The 18,214-nt window shown below is 35.9% G+C and overlaps 1 protein-coding gene across 2 annotated transcripts in view; it reads right to left on the reverse strand.

Annotated features, from left to right (window-relative positions):
* Positions 1 to 18,214, reverse strand: part of Ddx52 (DExD-box helicase 52) — a 25,545-nt gene continuing 7,331 nt past the window's right edge. The window contains exons 4-15 of one of the 2 annotated variants that reach the window (XM_003469589.5): positions 17,274 to 17,459; positions 15,273 to 15,416; positions 14,464 to 14,575; positions 13,195 to 13,267; positions 12,333 to 12,536; positions 10,429 to 10,519; positions 8,055 to 8,177; positions 7,773 to 7,923; positions 7,563 to 7,638; positions 6,144 to 6,215; positions 4,283 to 4,375; positions 1 to 602 (exon numbers count right to left, since the gene is read on the reverse strand). In XM_003469589.5, coding sequence (XP_003469637.1) covers positions 545 to 602; positions 4,283 to 4,375; positions 6,144 to 6,215; positions 7,563 to 7,638; positions 7,773 to 7,923; positions 8,055 to 8,177; positions 10,429 to 10,519; positions 12,333 to 12,536; positions 13,195 to 13,267; positions 14,464 to 14,575; positions 15,273 to 15,416; positions 17,274 to 17,459 — 1,383 coding nt within the window. In that variant the 3' untranslated portion in view covers positions 1 to 544. Of the gene's footprint in view, positions 603 to 4,267; positions 4,376 to 6,143; positions 6,216 to 7,562; positions 7,639 to 7,772; positions 7,924 to 8,054; positions 8,178 to 10,428; positions 10,520 to 12,332; positions 12,537 to 13,194; positions 13,268 to 14,463; positions 14,576 to 15,272; positions 15,417 to 17,273; positions 17,460 to 18,214 lie in introns of both variants that reach the window. The other variant, XM_023564994.2, reaches the window with a different exon arrangement.

Genomic DNA, 18,214 nt, shown 5'->3' on the forward strand with positions numbered 1-18,214 from the left:
TGTGAGGGGATAGAAGGGGCAATCTTAAGGCTTTATTTTGTGTTCCTGATGCCTCTCCATGGCATACATTACATTTTCCTTCACACTTGAAGGGCAAAATCCTTGAGAGTTCACCACATTTGGGTGTTATTTAACATAAGGTTTTGTTCTTCTATAAGAAGTATCTCTCTGGATTCAACCACAGAAGTGTATCAATGAATGTTATTTCCACTGTTCTGTTTTCATCTCAATTAAAATCTGACATGATGTATTAATAGTTTAGGATCATTTTTCACAGTTTTATGTATTTGTAGTTCGTTCCAAATGTTTGGTAGCAGTGATTACAAGACTTGAAGTATTCTATGTGAAAAACACTCATGTAGGGCCCATAAAATTACATTTCTGTGATAATCTTTTTTTTTTTTTCTTCATACTTTTTTTTTTGTCTTTTTCCTTTTTATCGGTACCAGGGATCGAACCCACGACTGCCTGCTTGTAAGGCAGGCGCTTATGCCGCTGAGCTAAATCCCCAGCCCTGTGATAATCTTTTTAAAAAAATCTGTTTTCAACTTTTGTGCTCAAGAGCTACCTTCTTCTTGCTCTTCTGGCCAGTGACCTTTTTCCTGTGAAAAGCAAATAAAAGTTGAATCAGACATATATATTTATTTCCTATAACTGAGAATTTAATAAACATAATGAAACCTACTGTAAATCAAAGTATATGTGGTACTATAAATACAAAGATGCATTAAAAATAATCTCTGCCCTTCAAAAAATCACTGTTACCTAAATGATACAGTAACATTACAATGAAAGACAGATTCTGATTCTGAGCTAATAATGGAAGTTCACATTGATTCAGTCCTTATTAAGTACTATGTTTCACATGCATTAATTTGGGTAATATTCCTAATAACTTATGAGGAATATTCTATTATCTTCATTTTGCAGGTGAAAATGAGGAACACAGTGGTTGATAACTTGTCAATCATCACAAACCTATAACTATTAGACATGAATCCCAATAGTGTGATTGTAGAACCTTGTGAATGGTAAATGCCATTAACTATTGACTGCTAACTAGCCAATAACTGCTAAGTGGTAACATAGGAAAAGGAAGAATTTTCAATAATGCCTGCATACTGTATTATAGTAACACAAAGTTCTTTAGTATATAATAACTCACCCACTTTGCTCACCAACCCTAAGCAGCAGATTTTATTTATGTGATTATTTTCATTGAGGGAGGAAGACTTCAGAGGTGAAGTGAATTGTCCAAAGTCAAACATGGAAGTACGAGAATCAGTTCCCTAACTCCAAATTCAGTCCTCCCTCCCTAACTCTAATTGTAACAAGTTGAGTTTACGTGTCTGAAGTGAAGTCCACTAGGCAACAATAATGGGAGCTGAGCTGAAGATATGAGCAGGAGAGTTATCAGTTGAGGGAGGCACTGGGACTACAGGTTTGGGAAAGATCATTTAAGGAACACCTATAGTGGAGAAGTAAGCTACAATCAGATGAGGATGGGTCTTATTTATATGCTTTAAAGAAGGATGGCTTTTAAATGTGAAGAAAATGGAAAGAAAACAAAAGCATTTTAGGGGGCTCAGCAGCATAAGCGCCTGCCTTGCAAGCACGTGATTGTGAGTTTGATCCCTGGTACCGATAAAAACAAAAAGACAAAAAACAAAAAAAAAAGCATTTTAGGTAGATAGTACAAGATTTATACCAAGTGTCCTCCAGGACTCCATGGTGCTAAGTTTCAATTACCCTGGAAGTGGGCTGAGGATGTGACTCAGTGGCAGAGTGCTTGCCTACTATGCCTGAGGTTCTGGGTTCAATTTCCAGTACTATACAACAACAAAAGCCTTACAAACATAAAAACCTGTCAATGTATTTTATTAAATTTCAAGCTAAACATTATCTTATACGCTAGCTAATTAAAGAAAAATCCCAACAATAGAAAAAAAACCTCTCAAAACCAAAAACCTGTAATGCAGGTCTCAAACATGTACTCCATCTCCACCCTGCACTAGCTGATTTTCATCCTATGTAAAAGCTCACAGCAGTTGCTGCTCATTGTCTGAAAGGACTGCATTTGTAGTTTCAGCTGTAAAATTTACAGCATATGTTAATCTAGTAAAAGAATTTGAAGAGTATCATTTTCCTTAAATAGTGGAAATAGAACTGTTCAAAATACTTTGGCCAACCTCTACCAAAACATATAGCCGTACACTTTGTAAGGCCACACAAAGAAGGTTCTGATGCATATGTGACAGTTCTGATGTGAATCCCTCCCTCGTTCCCTGCCTCTATCATTGGTCGAAATGTCACCGAGAAACTGTCACTATAAAATATTAAAAAATAAATATTAATAATTCACAAAATGGAGTTAAGTGGAATTAAAATTATTAGCCTTTCAAGTAACGTGTCTGTTAAGTTTGTGGCATTTATCCTTCTTCCCTAAACTTTAATAATCTTGCCTTTTTCTAATCTGTAATTAAAATGAGTAATTTTTTATGGATATTAACCTCTTTTCCTGTCTTCAGGGAAGGCAGCTTGTTTTACATTCATTTGTATACTTTATTACCACTAAGCACCTTGTAGGTTAACTCAGTAAATGCCTATGGGTTGACGCAACACTTTTTCTAATTATTTTCAGAGAATGGATGGAAGGCAATGGAGAGTAGCATTAGTTTATTTCACAACAGTATGTAGGTAGGGTATTGATGGCATTCTCAGAAAACCCGCATATACATTCTTCTCTAAAGTAATTATTAGAATGAGGAAATTCTTGTATAGCATGTTAATCTAGTAAAGGAAAAATTTAAAGAGTAGCATTTTCCTTAAAAAGTGGAAATGGTACTACTGTTCAGAATACTTTGGCCTGCCTCCACCACAACATGTAGTCCTATACTATGCAAACTAAGGCAGACTTGTATGTGTTCTAAGAGATATATAAAAACCGCAAGAACTAGGCCAACCCAAGCATGGTGGCACACGCCAGGAATCCCCAGCACAGGAGGACTGCTGTTTGAGGCCAGCCTGGGCTGCACATTGAGTCCCTGTCTCAAAAAGCAAGCAACAAAAAACCCCACCAAAGTAGGTCAAGTCAGTATAAATTTACCCAAGTACTGCTTGTTAGAGGTAATAGTGCTTCAGCATAAGCCTAAGATTATACAGGAATTGGGCCCAGAATGTGTGCCAGTGGTCTTATGTCTTAGCTTCAGTAGCATGTCCTGATCCAGACTATGTGGACATGGTAGACAATTCATGTGAACTGAAGCCATGTTTTCAAATATGGAAAAAAATCCATATCTACAAAAAATTTCCAAGATTACATTGGTCAAGTTCCCAAATCAAAGGCAATGTAAGAGGACTCTGGGAAGCCAAGCAAGCACCTCCCCTCCCTGGTAAGCGGAGGCAGGGTGGCAGACTGCAGCCCTTCCAGGGGGAGAACCAGCAGTGTCTCCTGAAATCCACGCCATGTTGGAACTTAGGACTCTGGGAAGCCAAGCCAGCACCTCCCCTCCCTGGTAAGTGGAGGCAGGGTGGCAGACTACAGCCCTTCCAGGGGGAGAACCAGCAGTGTCTCCTGAGATCCACACCATGTTGGAAACTGAGGACACTGTGCAAACAAATGACCATCCTGCCTCCCTGCTTAGCAATAGTGAACCTACTGCTACATGGCCTAGAGTCAAATATCCCACTTCCCCATCCCTCCCCCGCCCCCGCCCATTAGCAAATGGGAACCAGAAATCTGAGCATCTCCTGGGAGGTTGACCATAGCAAATAAGGGAGACTTCCTTCTACCATTTCTTTAAAGGCAAATATTTTTATTACTGTTTTGCTCTTTTCTGATTAATGGTACTGCTCTATTCAATATTCTGTTTTGCTAAGTTCTATAGTGTTCTATATTTCATCTCATTTTGATATACGTGATTGAAAGAACAACTATTATAAAGATAACAAAATATACTGTGATACCTATTACTGTTATCCCGGTAACCTGCTGTGAAGTTCTGTACCAATTTTACTGTACGATCTTAGTTGGCTTTATTCTAACTTGTTCTGTTGTATACTTTCAAAATAAAATTTTAAAAATAAATAAAAAGAAAAAAAAGGCAATGTAAGATATATGTATATGTATATATATATACACACACACATATATTTTAATCAAATTCTACAGTGGGCTGTAGACGTGTTAATTGTACCTCTAAAAATTTATCTGAGGAAAAATTTTGCCTATCATAACTATAAGAGTTAAATATCAGCTTATTCTTACCATGTATATACGTACCGTTTACCTTTATCTTGCTCTAAGAAATACTTTGGAGTTGTGCTGATACTCTCCCTCTCCAGTGGTTTCTTAATCATCTTTTTCTTTTGTTTGCTTAAAGTTACAAAGTGAGAAAGAAAATTAAATTTTCACTTAGGAAAACTAAAGCTAAAATTAGTTTTCTTTCTTTTTTTTTTTTTGGTACCAGGGATTGAACTCACAACCTTGCACTTAACAGACAGGCGCTTAGGCCACTGAGCTAAATTTCCAGCTCACTACTTTTGATTCTTGATCCCAAAATTCATTTTTAAACTACTTATATATTTAATGGGTAGTATCCACTTCAATAAACTAAATTACCCAACAGTACTTTGCTATCTCAAGGGATAATAAATTCAATCGATCTTTTGAAAAGCCACTGTTACTAAAACATGCCTATGGAAACATTATAGCCTATGCCAGTAAGCAGTACAGTTTGCTTTTGACTAATTAAATTTTTGTTCATTTTATGAACTAAGATAATTATATTTCATTCACAGTAAGTTTTTAAAAATCTCAGTACTTAAAATTTCAAGGATAAAAAAACTGGAAAGGAAATAACAGTCACGAATATTAACATGCAAAAATTTTTAATCATAAAATGTTCTAAAAACAATTGCTTGACCTACAAAGTATATGAGAGAATGTAAAATCAAGAGCATATGAAGACTTATGTGCATTTTGGCAGCATTATTCACAAAAGCTATGTGGAAGAGCCGGGGATTTAGCTTAGTGGCATAAGCACCTTCCTGGCAAGTGTGAGGTTGTAAGTTCAATCCCCGGTTTAAAAAAAAAAAAAAAGTCATGTGGAAGAAAGCTAAGTGTACATTAATACATAAATGGGTAAGATGCATGCAACTGAATACTATTCAGCCTTAAAAAGGAAGGAAATTCTGACTATCCAAATGGATGAACCTTAAAGACATTATGCTATATAAAATAATTCCCAAAAAGACAAATACTGTATGACTTCCACTCATATGATATACTTAAGAGTAGTCAAAATCAGCAAGAAATCAGAATGCTACTATCCAGGTCCCAAGAGTAGGGGAGAATCAGGAATTACTGTTTAATAGGTAAAGAGTGGTAGTTTTATAAGCAGAAAGAAGCAGATAGTGGTAATGACTGCAAACTTATGAGTTTAGTTAATACCACTGAACTATATGCTTAAAAATGGTTAATATTTTATATGTACTTACATGTATTTTTTACATGTATTATATGCTTTATATATTTTCTCACAATATAGAAAAATCAAAGATTAGGAGTATAGTTCAGAGGTAGAGTGCTTGCCTATCATACACTGATTTGTCCCATTTGATCCTCATTAATTAAATATAAACATTAACTTTGAACAACTGAAAGGAAAAGAACATATCTAGTTCAACACTATAGGCAGTGTCCAACCACAATGATTTGACTTAGAATTTTTTTCACTTTATGATGGTCAAAAGTGACACATATTTAGTAAAAACTATGCTTTGGATTCTAATCTTTTCCCAGATACACTATGTGATGCCATATTCTTCTTCAATGTTGGGCAGCAACTGATACTCTATAGTGTATTTATACTGGGTTGCTAAGCTATGATGTTTGGTATGTGAGACATATTAAACACATTTTCAAATTACAAAATTTTCAACACATAATGAGTTTATTGGGATATCCTATTGTAAGTAAACATTGTAGGTAGGATCAAAAACATGTAAAACTAAACAAGGCACAGTATTGCCTTGGGATACATACTTTTTATAAAATAAACAAAAGGCAAGGAAACAAACAAAATAAAAAGCAACAATATATTTGCCAAGCCAGAAAAGTTCCAGGTAAACTCAAGATATACCTTAGCAGTTTCTGAAAACCTTTTATGTATTCTGGTACAGGACAACCGGCCTGCTGGATAACATTGGCAACACTGAAAAAAGAACCCATAAACATAAAAATCAAACTCATGTTTAGATACACAAACTTTATGCACAAGATAAGAGAAACTAATACTACACAAAGTACTAAAGTAAAATGTACTCAGGTTACTGAGAGAACTATTCACTAGGCTGAAATCAAGGTACTGATGAGTAATTTTTGATAATTGTTATGTCAATATTAATCAACGTATAAAAAACTAATAGGCCCAGCCTTGGAGAAAACACAGAATGAAGCCAAAGTCAAGCCTAAATTTATTAAGTAATGGTGCTGACTATGGGGTTGGCATTATAAATTTTTCTTGTGTGTTAACTTATTCACTTCTCACAACCCTATGCAGTAAAATACTACCATTGTCCCCATTTCATAGAAGGAAAACTAAGGTGTATAGTTACACTGATACTGAGGTCTTCAGAGTTAGAATTGTGGGGTTGCTAAGGAGACTTAAGGTGACTGGTGGCTGGTGGAATTCACCTGCTGTACATGCACATTTGAAAGTCTACTCCAAGGTGTTCAAAGTCCGCCAAAGCTCAGAGGGTACAAGTCAAAATCTCTACCAGAACTGATAAAAGAGAAAATGCCCTTCAGTCATAGCTAAATTTCACTTCTTAGAAATGTGAAGTGCTTCTCAATTATCATCAGCCAAAAACTACCGCAGATAGCCAAAATACAGGAAAACCTATCCTCTATATTAAAATCTATAATGATGGGCTAAATTAAGACCTAAAATTCTAAAAGTATATGTTACCTAGGCTTCAGAATGCTACAATGGAGAAAAGTTGGATTGTTGCTAAAATAGTTTTTCCTATATGGCAAGTGATTTTGTAACTAAATATAAAATTCCACTTGGCCCTAACTGAATGGGAAGGATGCACCACGAGAAGGCAAAGTGGGCTGAAGAAACTTGAAAACTACACAATAATTCAAAACCTTAATATTATATTGTAACATCAATCAATGGCTGGTTATTAGAAGAGTCCTGGGAATCTGAAACTTAAAAATGAATATTCCACATTGAGTATTTGTAAGTTCTAGTAACAGAAGGGCAAAAACAAGGCTCTTTGATAATTTTTCCTTTTTTGTGGCTAAAAATTGACTAATACCATTAACACAATCTAGAACACAGCTATTTTGTGATTATCTGCTAATAGAATACCCATACAAAAATAAGGAAGCAATTCTGCCACCTAAATATTATTTGCCTAAATTACCTTCTTTTTTTTTTTTTTTTTTTTTGTCTTTTTTCCTTTTTATCGGTACCAGGGATTGAACTCACGACTGCCTGCTTACAAGGCAGGCTCTTATGCCGCTGAGCTAAAACCCCAGGCCCCTAAATTACCTTCTTAATAATGGTTTATCATCTTCAGTGAAAAATGTAACAGCTCTTCCTTTATGCCCTGCTCTTCCAGTTCGACCTAAGAGAAATCAGACCATAAAAAAAACTTTTTTGAGGGGAAAAGGGCTTTTAGGATTCACATGCTGAGTATGTCTGAAAGGAACAGTAAACATACTGAGTGTATGACAGGAAAAGGAAAAAAAGGCAGCTCACCTATTCTATGGATATATTCCACTGAGCTGGTCGGAAAATCATAATTGATCACCAAGTTCACACCTTTAAAATCAATCCCTCTTGCAAGCAAGGCTGTACAAATAAGAACCCAGATTTTTCCTGCTCTGAAGCTGTGGACTGTGTTATCTCTCTGGTTAAGAAAACGTATTATATGCTTTAGTACAATTCTTGGGATGGAAAATAAGTATTTCACAAATTTAATGCCAGTATCTTAAAATCAGGCAGTTCACTATAGTTTTGAAAATATACATTTGACTTTACCTGTTGCTGTGTTCTTTCTGCATGAATAACATCCACATTAATACCTTCATATATGAGCTCATGAAAAAGTTCTTTAGCTCTTTCAATGGACTGGACAAAAACAAGAACAGGTGGATTGAAACCCTAAAAAAAAATGACAGTAAAAATTAGCACACACAACTCATAAGCAAGAATACAATCAGTATTTCACACGATTTTAATTCACAAAAGAACCCAATTCAATCAAGTACTTTTATTACTGAATTTCTAGGTCCAGTGGTCTCAATCTGCTTCCATCTTCTTCACCATCTGTTCTCTACCACGGTTCCTTCCACTCACCTTGAACTGTATTCACTATCTTGCTAATTCCAATAAACTGGTTCAATCAATCCTTCATTGCTTTTTTCCAATATTGGTTGTTCACTCTGAAAACATCATCCTGGCTTGTATGCCCAGAACTTTGGTTCTGCTTATAATCTAAAAATTGTATCTTTAATTTTTTACCCTAATTTTTGCATTTTCTCACCTCTCAGTCCTTTGATCTTTCTCTTAATATAATCTTACCTTTGAGTCAAATGAAATCTCTGTATCAACTACTACCTCTAAGCAAATTTTTACCATTTTGTATCATCAAAACCCCACTCAGATCAGCTTCTTTAATCTCTGAATGTTATTGAATTATCTTTTCAGCATTTTTCCCCCCAGTGGAAGGTACTCTACCACTGAGTTACAATAGGTACATCCCCAGCCCTTTTTATTTTGAGACAAGATCTTGCTAAATTGGCCAGACTGGCCTTGTAATCCTTCTGCTCTTGGTTTCTGAGTAGCTGGAATTACAGGTATGGTCACTCAATCTGGCAGCATTTTAATTTTGTTTTACACATCCATTTGGAATTTAAGGAATGCAACGAGGTTTTCTAACAGGTAACCACCTAGCCACCTAAAATCTTACATATAATTCCAGAGTTCACAGACTTCCAAAGTTCATACATAGCTAAAATTCTCTGATGTATTATTTTCATATCAGTATCTATAAAAATTTTGTTTCCTAGTGGGACATGACATGCATTTACTACATGGAAGTAATACTTTCAAGTGTCATGTTTGTATTAACTCAAATATCAAAACGATTCTAGGAGGTACAGATTATCCCACTTGACCAATGAAGAAACTGTGGAACAGACAGGAGGTTAAGTAGCCTAGTGGTAGAATGGATGGGCTAGAATTTCAATCCATGCTCCTGGCTCCACAGCCCATGCTCTAACCTCTAAAGCACACCACTTCTGTAGTTACTAGGTGCCAGGGACCACTTTTCTATTCTGGAATCCTTCTGGACATTCTACCACTAATACTGTCACCCTCACTTCTTCCTCATCTCTGCTCATCTTTGTTTAACAGGCCGCTATTTTCATTATTTTCAGCCTTTTTCCTTACCACCTTACGTGTTATTTTTTGGCTATACTTCTTAAAAAACATGTGGCTACTTTCTTCAAAACTGTTTGGCTCTCTCAACCTGACCCTAACTTTGCTGATTTTTTTTTGTTTTGTTTTGTTTTGGTTTGGTTTTTGTACTGGGGATTGAACTCATGGCCTCACACTTACCAGGCAAGTGCTTGAGCCACTGAGCTAAACCCCAGTCCCAACCTGATTTTTAATTCCCTATCTTTAACTCTTTGTCTTGGGTAAATAATTTCATTAGCCTCCAAACACATGGTATTCATCTCCACCTCCTGAAGCCTTTATTCAGGTGGCTCTCTCAGACTGTACACTCTTTTCCTTTACTTGTAGCCATACAGATCCTTCAGGGCTCAGATTAATAGTATTCTGCTATAAGGCTTTCCCCAATCAATTAACCACATCCTGAAGGCCCTGTTATGACTTCATGGAATCTTAAGAAAAATACTCTTTTAGACTTTTATGGCACTTCACCACAAACTATTACAAATACAATTATTTTACCTTCTAAACAAGGCTAAATTCCAAGGAATAGGGTTTAGGACTTATATTTCTTTTTTTACTTCCTACCCTGTCCCTTGTCCCCTCTCTCCATTTTTAACTTAATTTTAACTATGGTTTCTACTCAATACACACTAAATAAAAAAGGAAAAACCAATTTAGTGTCTTACTCATTGTGCACTGCACCAGTTCTTCTATAACAAACTCGCAGAGGGATGGGGGAAAGAAGGGGCCACACAGATGCCGATTAGAGAAAACGAGGTTTTTAGGGCATTTTCAGTAAACCTTCGCTGGCCCACCCTGAGCCAGGTACAGACGATTTACTACCAGTGCGTTACTCAACACAGTGCACAGTAATGGTAACACAGCGCTGAGCCTCCTACTGTCATCTAGGGCTTGGTTACGTCTACCAAAATCCAAGAATGTAATCCAAACATACCTTTTTAACAAGTTCTCTCATGGCCAGAAGTTTTCCAGTCTCAGATCCGACAAAGAGAAGTTCTTGATCTACAGTTTCTACTGCAGAATTCCTGAGAAGAAAATACACCTAACAGTTAACAAAAGCCAATTTTTGCTATCTATGTAAACTCTAAAACAAATGAAAAATCTACACATAACTCCAACAGAATCAACTTTTCTTGGTCAATGTACATGCTTAATTATTTGTACTTTCCTTTAAGAAGAATGTATATTCTAAAACATTTTGTTTTAACAATAATGTGACATAGCCTGGGTGTGGTGGTGCATGCCTGTAATCCTACCACTCAGGAGGCTGAGGCAGGAGGACTGCCACAAGTTGAAGCCTAGTCTGGGCTACACTGTGAATCCAAAGCCAGCCTGAACTACACTGCAAGATCTTGTCTCAAAAAAGGGAAAAAAAGTGGTATAAAGGAAAATTTTTTATAATAGAAAAATGTAAGTAATAATTTCTTATAATCCTACCATTTTAGAATAAACTGATGATCTATTGCAGGCTAGCTGTAAATTTTCATGTGACCAATTATTAATTTATAAAATTTTTTTGAATGTGTAAAATATTTTAAAAAGCCAGACATGGTGGCACATGCCTGTAATCCCCCCACTCAGGAGGCTGAGGCAGGAGAATCACCATGAGTTCAAGGACAGCCTGGGCTATATAGTCAGTTCAAGGCTAGTCTAGACTACACAGGGAGACCCTGTCTCAAAAAAACAGAAAACCCCAAACCAAACCAAAAAACCTACAAAATCCAAAAAAGTGTTAAGTTATTGGGTGAAATAATAAGAACATTTTAAATGTTATTATGTGTGAATAAATTTTTGTCTTAGTCATTAGTGTGGGTTTACTTAAGAGACTGACAAGTGGGGCTGAGAACTGTATTAGGTCTTTATAATACTTTATAATACTTTATAACATACTCCAACTATATAATAAATGCTTTTCCCATTCTATTCTCTGCCTTAAATCATGTTTAAGTATTCTGCTTTCTTTTTATTCTGCTGTTAAAGTTATTCTGCTTTCTTTTTATATGCATAGAAGTTTTAAGTTTAAAGTAGACAGGGAAAAGAATACTCTGTCCATTTTGCTTCTTTGAGAAGCTTGAGAGCTCCTGCCTCAGATTCCTGAACAGCTAAGACTGCACATGCAGGCCAACATGTCCAATTTTCTTTATCATTTATATGGTATTATAATCACTTTTTCCATACATCAACAGTCTTTACACTTGGGAATCAAACCCAGGACCTTGTGTTTGCTAGGCAGGCGTTTATGCCATTGAGTTATATCCCTGGCCCTATAGTCTTTATATTTACTGTTTCTTTGGTTTCATGATATTCTATCAGGTCACAATATCATAATTTCTCCAAACTTATTTTTTCATGTACAACTATTTAGCCTGAAATGCTCATCCTTATTTTGCTTTTTCTTTTTAAAATTTTTTTTAGTACTGCTAGGGATTGACTCCAGGGCCTTATACATGAAAATTAAGTACTCTACCAATGAACTATGTTGCCATCTCCCACAATATTTCCTTAAAGGGCATCATTATAAGTCAATTAACTTGTTTTCCTACTTATTAAACAAATCATCAGAGAAAATGAATCCTAAGTGTCTACAGAGCTCATGTTGTATTTGTGAATGGGAAAAGTCAACTAAAAACATAATGATGAGAACAGTAATAGAAAAATATAAAACTCTCCATACGGATTACTTTAAAACAGAAATCTCTTAATCTTGAGTTTAAAAATACAGTATCGGTAAAGCTGTCTCCCCTGTTAGTTTCATTTCAAACAAGCTATCTTCTTGAGCCTAAAACAATCATTTATATTAAAAAAATAAACTAGTGGAACAAGCAGAGAAACAATTACCTTGCACCAATGGACACAGTGATGACATTGTCCAGATTGAGTCTGCACCACTGTTCAACATCATATGCGAAAGTTGCACTGAACATAGCTCTTCTGACCTGGTGGGATGTGCAGGCCAGGAAAATGGAAGCCAGCTGGTCTCTAAATCCAGTTTTGCCATCTTCAAACAGTTTGTCTGATTCATCTACTACCAGCCACTCCACACTAAAAAAATAACAAAATATCTGTGGACACTGACATAAAAGTTCTTATTTTCCCATTATAGTACAATGGGATACAAAAACACTTCACTAAACTGTGGGAACATATGAAAGTCAACCCATGATGATGGTTCTAAGATCTACTTTATCATACCTGAAAAAGGTAAAAGAAAAATAGTACAAAAAAGATAGAAATGAAAAAGACATAGCCAATGTACTTATTCTATTAGCTTTAAAGATGAAGTTCCATTAGCAATGATAGAGATTTTCCATAAATTTCATGAACCCCAGGGCTGGGAATTTGGCTCAGCGGCGTTAAGCACTTGCCTGACAAGCGCAAGGTCGTGAATTTGATACCCTGTACCAAAAAAAAAAAAAAAAAAAAAAAACACACACACACACACAAACTCCCCAAAACTCATGAACCCCATTACCTTTACTGAAAGATATAAAAAAGTCGAGGGAATTATGTATTAACTGCTAATCAAATTGTGAAACTTTCTTTCAGACCAAAATAGTTTTTTTCCCCTAAGAGTTTAATGAAACACCAGTTTCATGTGGCAAATAGAAAGCTCCAAAGGAAAATAATATATGAATTAAGAACAAAATATAATCAACTAAATGAAAAATACCCATGAAAAACATTAAAACATTATCTATACCTTGTTAGGTCTATTCCTGGTGGATCCTGCTTTAATAAATAAATTAGTCGATTTGGAGTAGTCACAAGAATATCTACAGGAAAAACAAATGGTAGAAAATGCAAAAGTAAGCCATAACCTTTTTGAACTAAAGAATTAAGCCTAAGTAGTTACTGAAAAAGTTCTTATTTTCCCATTATAGCATAAACTACTATATCCCTACTCTTGTTTTATTATATTAAGCAGCCTTGCAGGAATACTACATAATCCAGTAATTTGATTTTCAATCTTTTTTTAAAGGAAAATTATTTCTTTAAAAGCAGATTCTCACTGGTTGTGCACACCAGTGAGACCTGTAATCCCAGCTGTTTTAGAGGATGATGCAAAAGACTACAAGCGTGAGCCGGAGAAACTTAGACTGCATCTCAAAAACAGTAAAATGATCTGGGGATATAGCTCAGTGATACAGCTCTTGTCTTGCCTAGCATGTGTAAGGACTCTGGGATTTGATCTTCAATACTAGGCAAAGAAGGTATTCTCTGGCTAGTATAAGGATATGAGAAAGTAATCATTCTTGTAAGCTGAAATAACTCCATGGCAGATTAAGAATCACTGGCATAAAGCAGGGTTTTCCAGTGTCAGCACTGTTGATATTTTGGGCTAGAAAACTGGTATTTGGAGAGGGCTACCTCAGGCATTGTAGGATGTTTAACAGTATCTCTGTCTTCTTCTCATTATATTGCTACTGACTCCCCTCTCTAGTTTCAATAACTGGCAAAATTGCCAAATTTCTTGGCAAAACTGCTATTGCTAATTGTCACTGTGATAGAGGGTAATGGGCAAAGTCATCTCACCACTGGTCTATATTTATATAGTTACTGGGAACGGTATAGAGGGAATCTTGTTTTGCTTCTTTAAAAATAAAACTAACTGGGGCTGGGGATTTAGCTTTGTGGCATAAGCACCTGCCTTGCAAGCAGGTGGTTGTGAGTTGGATCCCTGGTGCTGATAAAAAAGGAAAAAGACAAAACAAAACAAAACAAAACAAAAATTATGTACATGACTAAACTCTTATGTCACAATTAGGGTATTTATAATTTCCAAATTCTTTACATTTCTTTTATTTGTTTTTTTTAAGACAGGGTATTACTATGTAGTCGAGGCTGGCCTTGAACTCACTCCATAACCTAAGATGGCCTCAAACATGCAGTGATCCTCCTGCCTCATCCGCCCAAGGGACTGGGATTACAGGGGTTCACCACCACACACAGCCAAGCATAAATTTCTTACCGAACTTCTTAGACGATTTAGGTCCAAATTTCTTGGCTGCCTCTGCTGCTTTGTGGATCATGTGTATCCTAAATCCCGTTCCTTCAGAGATTTTAATTAATTCTCGGTGAATCTAAAATAGAAAATGCTAAAAACATGAATTGCAAAGATACTTGATAAAAATGTACAGCTTTTTTTTTTTTTTACATTATTAGTATATCTATTACCAACACATGACTTTTGTTTCAAAACTGTAATGATCTGTAGTTTAATCTGAGGTGTCAGCATTTAAGAATGTCAAAAGCCTAATACGACACAGCAGTTACTTCAAAGACCTGGTAAACTACTTCCAAAATATAAAAGCAAGGCTCTTTCAGGAATTATACATTGCTTTCAGGAATACACTGGTATTGTAACACTACCTTAAACTTAGCATGTATTTTGTATTAAGCATAGTGGGAGGGTGGAACAGATCACTGTACAACTTTATTTTTCCTTTGATTTGGTTTTACTTTTTTAAAAACTGAGGTAAGGTTTAATTTTTCTAAGTGAGAAAACTAAATTTTAGAAAGTATCACTATAGTTTTTCAATCTAAAGGATTTTTTGAGCATTTACCAAAGTAATATAAGTGTTAAAACAATGTTTTAGAAAAACATAGAAAGAATTAAAAGCACTGGCTCACATGTAATAATATTCGTAACAATGTACAGAATATTTAACTAGGACAGACGACAAAAGACTAATTCCAGTTAGCTCTTTTTAAATAACTTCAAAGAAAGATTACTGAAGCAAACATTAAATGTGTCAGCTTAATAGCTATAAGCCATACCTGGCTGGCAAGTTCTCTTGTTGGGGAAATAATCAGGGCTCTGAAGCCTTTATTTGTGGGCTGTTTCAGCTGCATTAAAATGGGAATGCTAAAAGCTAAAGTCTTTCCAGATCCTGTAGGAGCAGAAGCCAGAAGTTCCCGACCCTAAAAACACAAGAGTATAGTAAATACAAGGAAAAGTACATAAAGTTTTCAGTTTTCATGGTCAAATAATGCTACCGTCCATACAAATAATCTAATTAATCCAGTTGTTCAAGTTCTATCTAATTTGCTAAATTCTCCCGTATTTGCTTTTCCATCCTTGCCAGTCAAACTTCTGAGCACTGTTGCTGAAGTCACCCAAATGGGCGAACAATGCTGACAACTACAATTCGAAAAGAATTACACCCATTAGTTTTCCTTTTACACTAAACGGTTTAAAAGCAAAATCAAAAAATCAACTTTTTATCCTGGTATCTATTATATAGCTCAATGCCTAGGGAAGAGTCTGTTAAACAACAAAAGACTACAGGTTAAAAATAAAGAGTGGCAATGACCTGAGTGACAGAATAATTTATAGGTGATAATCTTCAAATAAGTCACTAGGAGTTTTAAATGAATGACAGAAACAATGTTAAGTAGAGCTTATCAATCTGTGAGTTAATACTTACCATTCAAATATATGAATTTATTCTCGTGTGACCGAGAATGGACTCATTGAAAGACAAAATGGATGAAAAGGTAACTCAAACTCTCTGGTTATGATAATGAGAATACATTCATACAACCCTAACACTAACCCTAATGGTAATCCTAAAGCCAGCTTTGTTAAGTGGAGGATACAAGTCAACTCTCATTGTTACAAAAGAAAACTCAGAAAATTTTATTTCAAATATTAAATTAGGCACGGCGAAGCATGGCTATAATCTCAGCACTTGGGAGACTGAGGCAAGAGAACTGCCATGACTTCCAGACCAGCCTGAACTATACCCTATCTCAAAAAATCATCCCCAGCCTGGCAAGTGCAAGGTCATGAGTTCAATCCCCTGTACCAAAAAAAAGCATTCCCCTCAAAAAACCCTATTTAGCTCTCTTAACAGGTGGGTAGATAAACAAACTGTGACATATTTATCCAACAGGATATACTATTCAGAAACAAACTTCCAATATATGCATTAAGGATGAAATCAGAGAATGTAAAATAAAAGAACCCCAAAATATTAGATTAAATAATGATTGTATCTGAAATTCTAGAAGAGATAAACAAATACAGGAACCAGAACTTGGAACAGTATTGCCTCTAAGAAGCAGTGCAGTGGGGACAGAATGGAAAGGGTACAAAATTTTATGGGGGAAGAAAAAATGTTTTGCATTTTCATTGGAGTGGTAATGGCTGGATCTCATAAAATCTGTGTATTTTATTGAAGTAAAGTACACTTCAATAATAAAAAGTACTGGGAAAGAAACTAAGTTGGGTTATATAAAAAAATTTTAGAAAGTACCTGTATTTCTGAAACAGTTTCTGAGCACTCTGAACTAAATGAAGAATAAAAAGACAAAACATAGCCCCCATCCTCAGAGGGCTTAAATGTTCTAAGAAAAAGAACATACTATAAGAACCATGGAGAACTGGTGGGTGGGGAAACAGTACTGATAAAGGAGGAAGATCAGTTATAGGTGTAGTAATTAAGTTTTATAAACACAGGTATTTGACATGGACCTTTAAAAGCAAGAGGATTTTTTTTTTTTTTTTTTTTTGTCTTTTTTGAGACGGGGTTTCGCTAATGCAGTTCAGGCTGGCCTTGAGCTCACTTTGTAGCCCAGGCTGGTCTGGAACTCACAATGATGCTCCCACCTCAGCCTCCTGAGTGTTGGGATTACAGGCGTGAGCCACCATGCCCGGCTTGCAAGAGGATTTTAACAAGGGAGAAAAGGTGGAAAAGAGGATGGTGAGAGAGGGAAGAAAATGAGCAACTACACAGAGAAAGGGATGCTGCAGGCACCCTACACCTTCCTACTCACATGCAGCATAACTGGAATGGCTTGCATTTGGATTGGAGTTGGCACATTGAAGCCTGCATCTAGAATGTTCTGAAGCAGTCGAGAATTAATTTTATACTCCTGGTCAAGCTGCTGAAATGTAGCAATTGGATCAGGAAGATCAGTTCCTTGAACATGAATTTTGTGTTTATTTCGGAAGAAATTTATCTGAAAAAGAAAACAAACGGGCCACCATTGGATACGGTCCAATAAATACATTTATTCTCAGGTGCTCTAAAACAATAGTAACAGTTTCTGGATAAGTACAGTGGTATATGAAATGTTCTGGTTAAATCCAAGCTCCTAAGCAATAGATAGTAAGTGTATTTCATGTCATAAACAGATGATCTTCAAAGAAACCAAAACGTATCTAGGCTTTCTTCATGTGTTGCTGCAATAAGTAATGTGTTATTCATACTAATTATTGCTGTCACAGTCAAAACTGACATATTCACACATACAAAAACAAAAAGAGGATGGTCAGTGAATCCATCTTTTTGTTCATGTGGTGCCTAACGTGCAAGTGCCAATGTTTTAGAAAACAAAACAACTTTCCTTACAGAAACCAAAAGCGGAAAGCTGGGCACAGTGGCACAGTGTAATCCTAGTACTGAGGAGGCACTGCCATCAGGATTGCCATGAACTTGGCTACATAGTGAGTTCAAGGCCAGCCTGAGCTACATAGCAAGTCTCTGTTTTAGAAAACAAAAAACAAGTAAGTAAACAAACAAAGAAATACAGTAGAGCTTAGTGGCAGTAATTTGGTTTGCTTCCTCATTCTTTGGCTGAGAGACAGCCACAGTCTGGTTTGGGGGTTATTACAGCACGTCACCGTGGTATCTGAAATGAGCTGCACACACTTTTCCATCAGCAACATGGCAGGTATATAGCACACATGACTAGGATGTCTTTGTTGTTAGTAT

This window comes from Cavia porcellus, unplaced genomic scaffold (assembly GCF_034190915.1).
Source record: "Cavia porcellus strain 051 isolate PalLab524CR breed Dunkin Hartley unplaced genomic scaffold, mCavPor4.1 scaffold_6, whole genome shotgun sequence".
NCBI classification, from domain to species: Eukaryota; Metazoa; Chordata; class Mammalia; order Rodentia; family Caviidae; genus Cavia; species Cavia porcellus.